Source organism: Triticum urartu, chromosome 7A, assembly GCF_056163025.1.
Source record: "Triticum urartu cultivar PI428250 chromosome 7A, HENAU_Tu73, whole genome shotgun sequence".
NCBI lineage: Eukaryota > Viridiplantae > Streptophyta > Magnoliopsida > Poales > Poaceae > Triticum > Triticum urartu.
The window spans coordinates 147,500,648-147,514,991 of NC_141879.1; the positions used below are offsets into that span (position 1 = coordinate 147,500,648).

The following is a 14,344-nucleotide window of genomic DNA, read 5'->3' on the forward strand; positions in this document are numbered from 1 at the left end:
ATGTGGATAATGATATTTTTAAATTGAAGCTATTTCCGTTTTCACTTAGAGATCGTGCTAAAACTTGGTTTTCTTCTTTGCCTAAAAATAGTATTGATTCATGGAATAAGTGCAAAGATGCTTTTATCTCTAAGTATTTTCCTCCCGCTAAGATCATCTCTCTTAGAAACGATATTATGAATTTTAAGCAACTTGATGATGAGCATGTTGCACAAGCTTGGGAGAGGATAAAATTAATGATACGTAATTGCCTTACACATGATTTGAATTTATGGATGATTATACAGAATTTTTATGCTGGATTGAATTTTGCTTCTAGAAATCTTTTAGATTGCGGGATGATGCATTACGGAACGAGTAAAGAGACTTGCTGGTAACGAGATTGAACTAGGTATGAGGATATTGACGATCAAATCTCGGGCAAGTAACATACCGATGACAAAGGGAACAACGTATGTTGTTATGCGTTTTGTCTGATAAAGATCTTCGTAGAATATGTAGGAGCTAATATGAGCATTCAGGTTCCGCTATTGGTTATTGACCGGAGATGTGTCTCGGTCATGTCTACATAGTTCTCGAACCAGTAGGATCCGCACGCTTAACGTTTGATGACGATTTGTATTATGAGTTATGTGATTTGATGTACCGAAGATTGTTTGGAGTCCTGGATGAGATCATGGACTTGACGAGGAGTCTCTAAATGGTTGAGACATAAAGATTGATTTATTGGAAGGTTACATTCGGGCACTGGAAGTGTTCCGGGTGGTTTCGGATAAAGCCGGAGTGCCGGAGGGGTTACCGGAACCCCCCAAGAAAGTAATGGGCCTTAGTGGGCCTTAGGGGAGAGAGAGGGCAGCAGCCAGGAGGTGGCGTCCCCCCCCCAAGGGGAGTCCGAATAGGACTAGGGGAGGGGGGCGCGACCCCTCTTTCCCTCTCTCTCTCCCTCTCCTTCCTTCTTCTCCTACTTGGACTAGGAAAGGGGGGGCGATTCCTACTTGGAGTAGGATTCCCCCCCCCCCTGGGCGCGCCCCTTGTGGCCGGCTGGCCTCTTCCTCCCCTCCTTTATATACGGGGAGGGGGCACCCCATAGAGACACAAGTTGATCTTTAGCCGTGTGTGGTGCCCCCCTCCACAGTTTTATACCTCGGTCATATTGTCGTAGTGCTTAGGCGAAGCCCTGCGTCGGTAACTTCATCATCACCGTCAAGACACCATCGTGCTGCCGGAACTCACCCTCGGCCTCACCTGGATCAAGAGTACGAGGGACGTCACTGAGATGAACGTGTGCAGATCGCGGAGGTGTCGTGTGTTCGGTACTTGATCGGTTGGATCGCGAAGACGTTCGACTACATCAACCGCGTTACAAAACGCTTCCGCTTTCATTCTACGAGGGTCGTAGACACACTCTCCCCTCTCGTTGCTATGCATCTCCTAGATAGATCTTGCGTGATCGTAGGAATTTTTTTGAAATACTGTGTTCCCCAACACCCTCCCCCTCCCCAGTTTTAGGTCGAGGCCCTCCACACAGCCACTTATCTTCTCAATCGCCACCCCTCTCGTGCCATCAGCAGCCACACTCCCTACTTCCAACTCCATGGCCTCCGCCCCACCTACGACCATCTTCGAGTGTTTGGGTACTTGTGCTATCCCAACACGTATGCAACCACACCGCATAAGCTTTCTCCTCGCTCCTCCTGTTGCATTTTTCTTGGGTATCCCCTCAAGCACAAGGGCTACCGCTGCTACGACCTCCAATATCGTCGCATTATTGTCTCTCGTCACGTTGTTTTTGACGAAAATTCATTCCCGTACGCACCCGATGATGTATAATTTGTTCTGTTTCTGAAATATTATAAAATAGCAGCAACAATCAACTTGTCAACTAATCCCAACCAATCACTCTCAAGAAAACTGAGTCCAAAATGCTAAAAATTAGAGATCGTAATAGTACATTGACATGGCAAACGATCTCTAATTCCTTTTAATTTACCATGGTATATGAAATTAAATGATGTCTAATTCATGAGAAATGTAGAAGAAATGGTACAAATTTGAGATCATTTTTCATGGGAAAAATAGAGATTTCTAATACATGGCAAATTTAGGGAACATGGTGCATTGACATGGCAAAACAAGCTCTAAAAATGAGAAGCAAATTGCGAGGGTCGATGAAAATTCATAGCAATTGCCATGACAACTATTTACTAAAAAAGGATGGCAGCTATAAAAGATTATTAATTTGCCAATTGATGATAATTTTCTCTATTTCTACACTACTACAAAATAGCATGAGCAATCAAATTATCAACCAAATCCAAATCAATCGCACTAAACTACCATGGATCAGCGACAATCAACACTAATGGAAGCAGAAGTAGAAAATGGTGAATCGTCATCATTCCTTTTCCGTTAGCAGTTCAATGAGGAGGCATTCGCTAGCTCAAAGGTACAACTTATCGTACCTTTAGAGACGCCAGAAGACAAGCGCGAGGAAGAGGCGCCAGAACTCCTACTTCTGCCCGTCGATGATGCACCGCCCTCAACGCCTGCACCACCGCGTCAGGCCGATGCACCACCGCACCCTCCCATGCAACTCATCTGCGGCAACCCCCTCTCCCACACGCTACGTGCCACTACCGCCCTGAGCCCACCCTTCCTCCACTCCGCACCGCGTGTGTGAAGAAGCGTCGGTAAACACATGTAATTGCCTGGATCGGTGGGATTCCACTATCGCAGCATCAACGTCGTTGTTGGGAATCGCCAATGAGATGGTGGTCGACGGGCCGATGAGAAGAGGAAAGTGGGAGGGGGAGAATGAGAGCGAACTAGAGTGAGGGTGAACGGGTCAGGCAAAAGAAAAGAAAAGGTGTGCCTACCGTTGTTTCGTTCCGACACAACGTGAACGATTTTCTATGCAATAACATGGTGTTAGGTTTCCGCGTGATCCGTGATAAATGAACGGACGGCGGAGACCGCGTTTGCTCCAAATCACTATAAATCTGACATCGGATTTATTGTGATCTGATTGCAAGCCTGATTTATTTGGTGTCCTCCCACCAAGTCACACAAGGACAAAGTACTCCCTCTGTTTCTTTTTAGTCCGCATATAAGGTTTCGTCAAAGTCAAGCTTTGTAGAATTTGACTAACTTTATATTAAGACATGAAAACAATCACAATATGAAATCAATATTATCAGATGCATCATGAAACGTATTTTCATACTATATAGTTTTAGTATTGTAGATGTTTATATTTTTTACATAAATTTGGTCAAATTTTGTGTAGTTCAACTTTGACTAAATTTTATATGCGGAGTAAAAAGAAACAGAGGGAATACAAGAAGAGATGTGTGTTGAGTACCGTGATTGTTCTCAACAATGTGGCACACCAAGAAAAAACGATATGCGCACAATCATGCCAAGGAAAATTACTACATCACCCGGCAGCAAGAATCTTCCAATTTGGCACTTTTGATTCCCTATTTCAAATGACAACTGCAATGACTGTCAACGGGCCATACTCGGTGGATCGCTGCGGAGCCAGACGTTCACTTATTTTGGGAAAATTACTCGAGCCAGACGTTCACTCTTTGGCCGACGGAGGGAGTACTCCTGTAGACTTGACAGTGGGCAGAGCGAGTACGCGTCGACAGAGTGGCAGGGTGTGGGAGGGGGTCTGGAGGCGTTGCCGTACGGTGGCAGTAATAATACAGTGGCGCACCTTCTACAATTATTGCACAGGGTAGATAGATCCGTCGCCACACAGCTCCCATTTTCCCTTCGTCGTCTTCGCTCAAGTTTCAAATCCATGAGAATATTCCGAGCGTGTTTTGTTAGGTTCTGGGGCAGTCCAAATCCACTGTATTCGAGAGAGTGAGTGGATTATCATCTGTTCTTTTCTGACGGTATTTTCAGCATGGTCTGCATGTCACGGTTCCCCGGGGAGTGAGTGTACGTGATCGTACCGGCCTTGATCACTCGGCGCTTTGCTTTCTGTGGTGCCAATGTTGTCGCCCATCGTTTTTACTGCTTTCTCCGCCCGGTTGCCATCGACCGCACGTACGAGCACTGGACGTTTGCCGGCTGTTTCTTGGGTCTATTGGTGCAACTGTGGTCCGTAAACAAGTGCTAGCCATTGTAGCCATGGCAGGTATAGGATAGGACAGTGGGACTGTAGGGGCATGGCGGATGCCTCATTTGGAGAAGCAGCGGCGTAACTGTGCATGTGAGCCGTGCACGCACGCGCGGATAACTAACCGCCCGTGTCTCGGGGGTGAATGACAAGAGCTGAGGTGCAAGTTTAACCATGCTCAGGCTGAATGGCGAGCAGAAAAGTGCCATCGGCGCGGCTCCGAGGCGTGCAAGCACGCAGGTACGAGGGACATCGCGCAGCGGGCCCCTTGTGCGGCTCACCGGCCGGAGCGTCAAGCGACAGCGGTTATTGCCGTTGCGCTCGCCCACGCACACCACAAGGAACACCAATTTACGATCGAGCGGCGCTCACACGGACTCACGCCGGCCGCGCACACGGCATGCATTGCCTCGTACTCCTAGATTCTTTGGACAGGCGATCGAGGAGGCCCGGCTCGTGGGTACGTAGGGTACGGGCGAATTTACCATAGTCCCGGCTCGTCATCATTCACATCGTCTTGGGAACACTAGAGCGTCGTTCGTCGGCGGGAAAGAGGAAGGCGTACGAACGGAACGGCGAGCGCACGGGGGTGGAGACGGCAGCAGCCCTCCCACCACCGAGGCCCTTGTCTCGTGATAGATAAGGCCTCCTTTTGGTTTGGAGTAATTTCATAGGAATTTTAGAGGATAGGATTCTTATAGAATTTTTTTTTTAGAGCCTTTTGATTCATAGGAATAGATTCCTATTCTTACATAGGATTGGTTCTCATTCTTCACATTTCATAGAAAAATAAAAATGAGTCTAAACTTAATGAAAAAATTTCTCTGGTGTCAACCAAATAACATCTCGTTTTCTATTCCTACTCATAGAATTTAAGAACGTGTCATCTCATTTTCTACAAAATTCTTATTCCTATGATAATTCTATCCTATGAACCAAAAGAGGCCAAGATTATATTATCATTTTCAAAGGAGGAGAAGAGAGTACAAAAGTATTACAGTCAGGCCAACACTTGCGGTCGTGTGAAGGATAGCAATACTCCTATATAGCATGGTTATGATGACGATGCTAGGGTAGCTGGATAAGGCGATTCCTTTTCAAAGAAAAAAAAGGAAGGAGCTACATTCCACGTACCACCACCGTGCGGCGTAGCAAAAAGCGTAAGGCCAACTCCACCGCACGGCCCTAAATGAACGTTTGTTTTGTCTGGATTTTGTTCGTTTGGGGTGGCAATGGGTGGTAAAATGAACATGGACGTCTCGGTAGAGTTGGAGGCGCCCAGCGCACCGACTGATCTCAAACTGTCTGTCTCGGTCGCGCGCCTCACCCGTCAACGAGCTCGCGCTCTCGCTCCGCGCGCCCGCCTCGCCGCCCACCGTCGCGCCCTCGCCCGCGCCGCGGCCAACTCCTCGCCGTGGCCTGGGCATCTGCCGCGCGTGAGCTCGCCCGCCCCGCCCCGCATCCTCGCTCGCGCGCCTAGCCACCCGACCCGCGCCCCGCCCGCGCGCCGCTCCCCGCACCCCGCGCCGCCCCGCCAGCTCGCCCGCGCGCCGGCGCCGCGCTCCCAGCCCCCCGTCCCGCACCCCCTGCCGCCCCGCCCCGTGCACCGCGCCCCGCCCGGCCAGCTCGCCCGCGCGCCCAGCCCCCCGTCCCGCGCCCCGCACCGCGCCTCGCCTGCTAGCCGCGCGCCCCGCCCGGCCAGCTCGTCGCGCGCACGCCTGTCTGCCGCAGCCCCGCGTGCTCGCCGTCTGCTAGTCGCGGCTGCCGTGGTCGGGAGGCTGGCATTGGTTGGCCCGCCGGCGGGGAGGCCGTGCCCATGCCCTGCTCCGACGGCCGTCGACGCGGTGTGCAATGAATAGTGGAAATAGAGGAGAGAGAAGGGATGGGTGGGTGGGTGGGTGGGTCCCTCAGGTTTCAGTGACAGGTGGGCCAGACCCATGTGCAGACGGACACAGCGGACAGAAGGGATGCTGAAAACGTCCGGCTCGTGTCCGCTTTTGCCTCAAAACGAGACCAACTTTGGTTCAGGGATGGGGTAAAACAGACACGAAACGAACGAAAAAGCAAAATAAGGTTTGCCGCTGGGCCGTCTGGTTTGTCCGTTTTACTTCAAACGAATAGGGACGGACAGGATAAGGTCGTGTGGTAGAGTTGGCCTAATGATGTCTGCGAGCTGGTGAAAAATCAATCAAACCTCTGTGAAAACTGTTTCTAGCTAGGTTTGTTGATGAGATAGTTTGGAAGTTCAAAACAAGAAGACACGCATGTGACACGTCTAAGCGGACATATCAGAGAAACGCGTCACTGTGCCAACGATGGAAACCCTGCCAAAATAATACTACCATGAACAGTCATGCGTCAACTGCGTGGTAAGGGAAAAGCTGCTACATGCATGGCCACCGCTGGTATAGCTAGGTACGTACCGTGATGGCCGAGCTGAACTGATCGAAGTGATGGTGCGCCCTACAATATCACATGCAAAAGTGAGCCTCATGATTCCGCGCACGATTCGGGCATATGCTCGCCGAAACTTTTCAAAAAAAAAGTTGCTGATTACAGTGCACAGTTGGCCGCTGTACGAACGCCGCCGCCCGCCGGCCGGCGTGTAGCCAGACGTTACGGCTAACTGCCTTGTTGCGGAGCTGAGTCGCACATGAACCCGCACGGCAGGGTTCGGACACGGCCAACTTGTAACTTGGAATGATCATTCTTGTTGCTAGAACAGTAGAACACGAGAACGAAAAGAAAACACAATACAATTGTTTAGCCTTTATGTTTTGCCTCACCTTAAACACCATGCATATGAAGATGACAACTTTAGTTGTTAAACATGGCAACTTTTTATTTGGATGGCAAATTTCAGTTTTTTGGGGTTTCGTTTTCTTTTTTGGATGGCATATTAGTACATTTGTTTCTTGATCAAAGGTCAACGGTCGTTAAGCCCGCTTGACCATATCAATTAGTAAGCCAGAAACAAAGCCGAAGAGGTTTTTCCCAAGCAGCGGCTAGGGTTACGTTTCCTCTCGGCGATCCTGTCACCGCTGCGTCTCTACCACCCGGCTTATTCCCTCACCAATCCCTAGCCGATCTCTCGATCATTCTCACGCCTCACTGACTGGTCCACCCCCTCAGTCGTCCTCCCTGGTCTGTTTCGATGGCGAAGACATCCGATGCACAGTCTTCCCCAACATTGTCTCATGGTGTACTTCTTTTGGTGACATGGGTGATTTCTTAGATAAGTCGGATCTTCATGACGAGGATCTTTATGATGTGATCATGACTGAGGAAGAACATTAAACCCATTAAGGGTGTGGTGTTTCACGAACAATTACAGGTGTGAAACATCCAGGCGGATAATTATTATGTGCATCTGGGTTGGTTGGTTGTTTAGATCCTGGAAAAAAATGGTCGTTTGGTGCCTTCTACCTGGAAAAATAATACACACCTCCCATGCTCCGTTTCCTTTCCGCCTGGATTATACGGGCACCCAGTTTAATACATGTGGAAGAGGTTAGAGTATCTATAGCCGGACTTTGGCAAATCCGCCCCCCAATACGTCCGCAGGCACATCTGCGGACAGCATCGGACAAACACACACCTCAAATCCAAACTCTCAAATTCATGAAAATCCATGCATGTCGATCATACACGTGAATGTCAGCGTAAATTATAGTTCTTTGTACCGAAATTACATAGTTCAAACTTTAAAATTTATTTGAAGTACACAATTCAAACATTAGCTCTTTGGTTTTCATTGGAGGTCCACATATGCGCGTGCACCTGAAGATCTTGAAGATTCTGATGCATATGCAAAAAATTCATAAGCTGATTTGCATCTTGATTTTCCGAGATGTGGACTTGTTCTTCATGCACTTCAAAATCTTTGGTTCTGGCTACCCCATCACCCTTGTCCCCGACAATCATATTGTGCAAAATTACACAACATGTCATCAGCTGCCACAAAGTCTCCGATTTCCACATCATTGCAGCTCCGCGAACAATTCTCCAACGAGCTTGAAGCACTCTGAGTGCCCTCTCCACATCCTTCAAGTTGCTTCCTACATTAATGTAAAGTGGCTTTGTTTGTTGCCTTGGGGTTCAGATGTGGTCTTCACAAACACGTTGCACTAAGGATAGCTACCATCGACAAGATAGTACCCCATGTTGTAGTCGCGGCCGTTGACAGTGTAATTGCACAGTGGTAATTCCTCATTGCAAAGTCTCCTGAACACGGATGATTGCTGAAGCACATTGATGTTGTTGTGAGATCCCACATCCCAAAGAAAGAATGCCAAATTCATAAGTCATGTGATGCCACTGCTTCTAGTATGATCGTGACCTCCTTGGTCTGACCTTGGTACAGTCCGCGCAAACCTTTAGGGCAGTTTTCCATTGCCAATGCATGCAATCAATTGAACCGAGCATACCTGGAAAACCTCTTGCCTCTTCAATACCCAACAAAGTTTTATGTATCCTGCACATTTGGTTCTCTCAGATACTCTACTCCAAACACTTGCACCACGGCGTGGGAAAACCTCACAGTGGTCTTCAGGCATGTGCTCTCCGCCATTCAGGTAATCCCACCAACGACATCGGCGACAGTATCAAGTGCAAGCATCCTCACTGCAGTCGTGCATTTTAATGAAAGTTGTCGGCAAGAATCCCTAGTGAGTTTGAAGTAGTCATCATGTGACTACACTACCTCCACAACGCGCAAAAACAATTGTTTGCGCATACGGAAACGTCGATGAAACCATGGATCATCAAGGAAAGTTGGTTCCGTAGTAAAGTAGTCATTATAGAGTAACCGTGCTTCAGAGACCTATCTCGGTTAATAACTCTTTTCCCTTTGATCGAGCCCTTGAAGTTGAGAATGTGCTCCACCTCCCGGCCCATTTCCTATTGCATGCTCATGAGCATGATCGTATCGTCTTTTTCGTCTGAATTCGACAAATCAAAGAACTCATTTTGAATCATTTCATCAAGCTCTGTGGGTCCATACTCCTTGTCGGACGAACAATCAAAATCCATCGTTTTGCCTACGAATACATCACAAAAACCTGGCCGGACAATGTGTCGAACACATAGAGGGCAAGGTGCACTCCGAGAGTTGTCGGTCATACCACGGTGGCATCCCGGCCGGTGACGATGTCCGCGACGGCGAGCACGGATGGGAGGATTGTTGTGCCGGTGTTGGCGACGCTGAGGGCTCAGATCAGCGGGGGAGCAAGGGTGGCGGCGGAGCTAGGAGACAGCCGGCATGAAGAAGGGAGAGGAGCAAGTGGAATCAGGTAGGTTGGGGCGTGCAATTTGTGGTGAGGTCGGGCTGTCTGGTCCAACATGGCGGATGTGGCCGATCACGCCTGGGCCTCCCATATCCGGCCCAATTTTGAGATGGATACGAAGGGCGTCGGTCAACCCGGCCGATGTTTAGAGCCAGTATGAGGAGCCCGCCTGGGTCGGTTTTTTTTTCTTTGATGGGTCAGTGACTGTGCCGTCCGCCTAGCATTTGAGGGGGGTTTAAGGCTCCCGGCTGTAGATGCTCTTACAAGTGTAAAATAAATAACATTCTTCCAAGTGGGACCTAAGGTGGGAAGAAAGGGTGGCTAGCGTCTACCAGAGCATGAGTCACCTCAAGTAGATCGTACTGAACAATGTGACAACTATATTTTACATTTTTTTACTTTCCTAGTTTAACTGAAAGATTTCTTTTCTCTTCAACCATGTGTCCCATAAATCTTTTCATAAAAATATACATGGAGGAGGACACACAATTCGTCAGGACTAAGGAAATTGATCATGAAGAAAGCCGCTCTCCCTAGCGCTCCGCTCCGCGCCGGCGGCCACTCCTGCGCCGGCAGCCACCCAAAGAGCCGCCTTCCACTCCGGCGGCGGCGGCCACCTCTCCGCGGGGCCATGGCCTCTAGGGTCTCCCTCTCTGGTTCGTTCTCGTCGGAATCTGACGCTCCCATGTCTCCTTCGCCCTGTGTGGAGCCTCGTTCCTCTCCTCCCCCCGCACCGCTGCGGCCGCAGCTTCGCTCCGCCATCGTCGTCCCCCAGATCTTGGGCACCCCTTTTGGGCTGGTGGTGCAAGGCGGCGCGGCGGGACCCTCTCGCGCTCCGGCAACGCGTCCGGCACATGGTGGATGGCAAACCAAGATGCCTCGGCGTCCGCGAGTGCCGCTGACTCGTGCCCAGCGCCCGCCGCGCCGGCGGCGGGAGGGACGGAGGCGCGTCCTGACGGCGGCTCGCCCTCCTCCCTCCTCCAGGCTCCCGGTGGAGTTGTACAGCTGCTGCTACAACTGTGGCAGTGATGGGCAGATCTCAAGGGAGTGCACGAACCCCACGCTCTGGGTTCGTTGCCATGGGCCTGGCCACACCTCGCGGGGATACACTCGTCCGCGCAGCCGTCTCCGGTGGAGCAGCAACCACGCCTGCCGCCTGCTTTGCGGCTTCAGGTTGCGGATGGCCCACGCCAGGCATCGCCGGCTTCGCCCCCGCGCTCGCTATCACCGTCCCCGCGCTCGCGCTCGCCTGTGGTCCTGCCGCCCCCGCCGCCGGGAGCGGTGCGTTTGTGGAGCCAGGTGGTGCAGGATCCGCTCGCGGCATGGCCACCGTCGGTGAGGAGGTCTGCAGGTCCGGCGTTCTCGGCGCCTTTTGACTAGCTGGAGGGCCAGCACTCTCGGCCGGAGTTCTGCTGTGATGAGGAGGTGGAGGTGTGCTTCCTGGAAGCTGCGGAGGATACGCGGTCGCTCGAGGCCGAGCTGGCGCGGGGTGTGCTGGTCACCGTCGTCGGCACCAGGCCAGTGGTGGATGTGGACGCGGCGGCGGCCGTGTTGCATGCCGCGTTCGGCGTTGGACCGGCGGAGATGTCCATTCGGCGCTTCTTCCCTGAGGATTTCCTCGTGCTCTGCCATGACGGTGCTCTTCGGGAGCACATGGTGCGTGCCGGGCACGTGGAGGCGCCCTAGTTCGAGCTCTCTCTGTGCCCATGGATTCGGCAAGCCCAGGCGACGGCGGCGTCCTTGTCGTACCTTGTCCCGATCTCGCTCCGGGGTGTGCCGGTGCATGCTGGTGCCGGCGGACTGCCAGTGTGATCCTGCGTGGTCTGGGCTACGTCGTCGGGGTAGACGAGGATACTGCAAGCAGGGTGGACATGGCGGATTTCAGGGTTTGGTTGCGCACGAACCGGCCCAGGCGGATTCCCACTCAGCGTCTCCTCTACATCGATGAGCCAAGGCGCATGCTTTGGTCGGAGGCGGATGGACGAAGGTCGGCGGCCGGACGTTGCTCAAGCGCGTTCTGGTACCCCATCGAGATCCGAGTGCTGACGGGCGTGATGGTGGATGATGGCGGGACGGCGCCCCCGCCGCCGCCGCCTCCTTCCCCACCCACCGGAGACGATGGCCGTGGCCGGGGGTCCTCTGGTGGAAGAGGCGGGGAGGCCATTCTCGCCGCGTCGGTGGTGGCTCGGTGCATACGGCGGAGTCCTCGTCGGCGGCACCACCACCGGCGGGCGCGCGCGCGTGTGTTCAAACTCCACTCGATTCGATGGACCCAACGGTCAACAACAGCTGTGGGCTGGTGTCAGGGGTTCCTTGGTGGGTCCGGTGGAATGCCCTTTGGGCGAGGATAGGCCTGGGGCCGCCAGCTGGTCAGGTCCGCAGGTGGCATCCTATGTGGCCCCAGCCGAGGCGCAGCAGACCGTTGGTTCCCCTTCCTCGGTGCAATTGGCCAGATGGCGACGAAGCGTGGGGATGGGACAGAGTGCTTTGCAGGATGTTGGGCGCAGCGCGTCGGGGCTGCTGCCCTCTGCTGGGCAGAGTTTGGTGGACTCGGTCCGGATTGGTGGATTGCAAATCCCACTGCAGGACCGGATCATGGAGGAGCAGGATACGGTTGGGGTTTGTGCAGCTGTGCAGCTGCTGTCGTTCTCCTGCACGGTTTCAGATGGAATAGGACAAGTAGAAGCATGGGAGACTTTTCAGATCAGCTTGTCAGGTGGGGAGGGTAGCCCGATGCATGCCACCAGGCCATGCATGCCTATGGGGACTGCCCAGTTGGCACCGCTGGAGGACGAGGATGGCCAAGCCCGGGTTCCCACGCCATGCATGCCTGGGATCGGGGAACAGGTGGCCCCGCAGGATGCTGGCCATGTGCTGGCACCGGATCCGAGGCCATGCACGCCAGCGGCCATGCAGATCGCCCCGGGGGGGATTTGGCCGCTTTTTGCGCTGATATGCGTGTGCCTGTTTCTCCCGTGCTGCCGAGGCCTTCTGGCCGTGCTGTTGCCAACCCAGGACGCCAGATCAGGAAGAAGCAAAGGCTCGAGATAACTCCAAGGCGTAGCACTAGAATTGCCAAGCGGGCGGCGACCAAACAATAGCAAGTTCTCATCCGGAAATTATGCTTGGCACATGAAGGCGAAGTTATATCCGAGGAGGCACTACGGATGTATGTGGACCTGCTCGCACGACCACTCTCGGATGCGCACATTGCGGCTATTCTAGCCTTGTTTGGCTAGGAGTCGCCCCCGATGCCGTTGGTGGACAGCCCCATTGGGGTCTAGCTGCGTGGTCAGCTGTGTGGTTTGTGCGGGCATGCCAAATGAATGTGCACCCATTGAAAGTCTTAGTGTGGAATGTTCGTGGGCTGAACGCTCAAGCTAGGAGGAACACGATGTACCAGGTGGTGGCAACGGCCGGTTCGGCAATCATTTGCCTTCAGGAAACTAAGCTTCAAGTTGTATCGGTGAATGATGTGAGGCAATGCCTCGGAAGCAAATATGAAAACTTTTTCTACTTGCCGGCGGTGGGTACTCGTGGCGGGATTCTAGTAGCTTGGGATGACTCTATCACACATATATCCAACTCACATTACACTAACCATACGCTGACCATGTTGGTTAAGTGCCCGGATGACGAACAGGCATGGTGGCTCGCAAGTGTCTATGTGCCGCAAGATGAGGTAGACAAAATCAAGTTCATGCAAGAGTTGGTGGATATCCGGGATCTGCACGCAGGGCCGTGGTTGGTAGCTGGGGATTTCAATCTCTTGGCTAGGCAAGAGGTCAATAGTAATGAGCTGGTTAACCGAAGGATGTTGGGGAGATTTAGAGCAAAATTAAACAGATTGGAACTCAAGGAACTATACCTTAATGGGAGGCGCTATACCTGGTCAAATGAGAGGCGGAATGCCACGCTGGAGAAAATTGATCATGTATTTGTCTCCAATGAGTGGGATGAGGCATTCCCGTCCTGCTTCCTGTCCGCTCTAGGGACGGCGATTTTGGACCACTGCCCTCTTATCTTGGATATGAATGTGGAGGTTAGTATGAGGAAAAGATTCAGGTTCGAGGCGTTTTGGGTCGAGGCTCAAGGTTTTCTGGACGTGGTGCAAGGGGCCTAGGACTCGACGCCCGAGGCGTCCAATGTGTACCTCACGCTGTAATAATAAATTGCGAGCTACGGCTATAAACCTTCAATGGTGGAGCACTCGCTGGATTGGCAATGTGAAACTTCAAATTTCCATTGCTCTGGAGGTCATAAAGCAACTGGACGTCGCGATGGATAATAGGCCACTATCGGACGCGGAAAGAGGCTTGAGGAGCTGCTTAAAGAAGAAGCTGCTAGGGCTGGCCTCTCTTGGGAGAAGCATAGCAAGACAGAGATCGCGCTTGTTGCAGTTGCGTGAAGGAGATGGCAGTACAAGGCATTTTCATCAACAGGCGAGTCATCGGCAGCGCAAGAATGTCCTACGCTCAGTCAAGCACAACGGATGCATATATTCTGGCCAGGAGGAGGTGGCTTCCGCAGTGGATGCATATTACGGCGCGACATTTGGTTCCGCGGAGTCCCGGAGCTGCACTATAAATCTCGATGAGTTGGACTTGCCGTGGCTAGATCTATCGCAGCTAGAGGATCCATTCACGTACGAAGAGGTGGAAGGTGTCATCATGGGGATGCCCCTAGACAAGGCGCCCGGGCCGGATGGATTTACGGGCCGCTTTTATGCCGCATGCTAGCATATTATAAAAGATGATATCATGAAGGCGTTGGCTTGCTTTTACAATGGGGACGTCTGAGGTTTGGCCGTGATCAACAAATCCCTCGTCACTTTGCTGCCCAAGAAGGATGGTGCCCTAGATGTGGCGGACTTTGGGCCGATCAGTCTCGTGCATGGAGTTATTAAGGTCTTTAAGAAGGTCCTGGC

At 52.2% G+C, this 14,344-nt stretch overlaps 1 protein-coding gene across 1 annotated transcript; it reads left to right on the top strand.

The window, feature by feature from the left end:
- The first annotated feature begins 13,030 nt into the window (after positions 1-13,030).
- Positions 13,031-13,540, top strand: LOC147958660 (uncharacterized). The gene has a single exon (XM_087532238.1). It carries the CDS (start codon positions 13,031-13,033, stop codon positions 13,538-13,540), a length of 510 nt encoding a protein of 169 aa, XP_087388364.1.
- Positions 13,541-14,344: the final 804 nt, after the last annotated feature.

Excerpts from the sequence above, each read along its gene's own strand:
- LOC147958660 (XM_087532238.1), top strand. The coding sequence starts at position 13,031 with ATGTTGGTTAAGTGCCCGGATGACGAACAGGCATGGTGGCTCGCAAGT.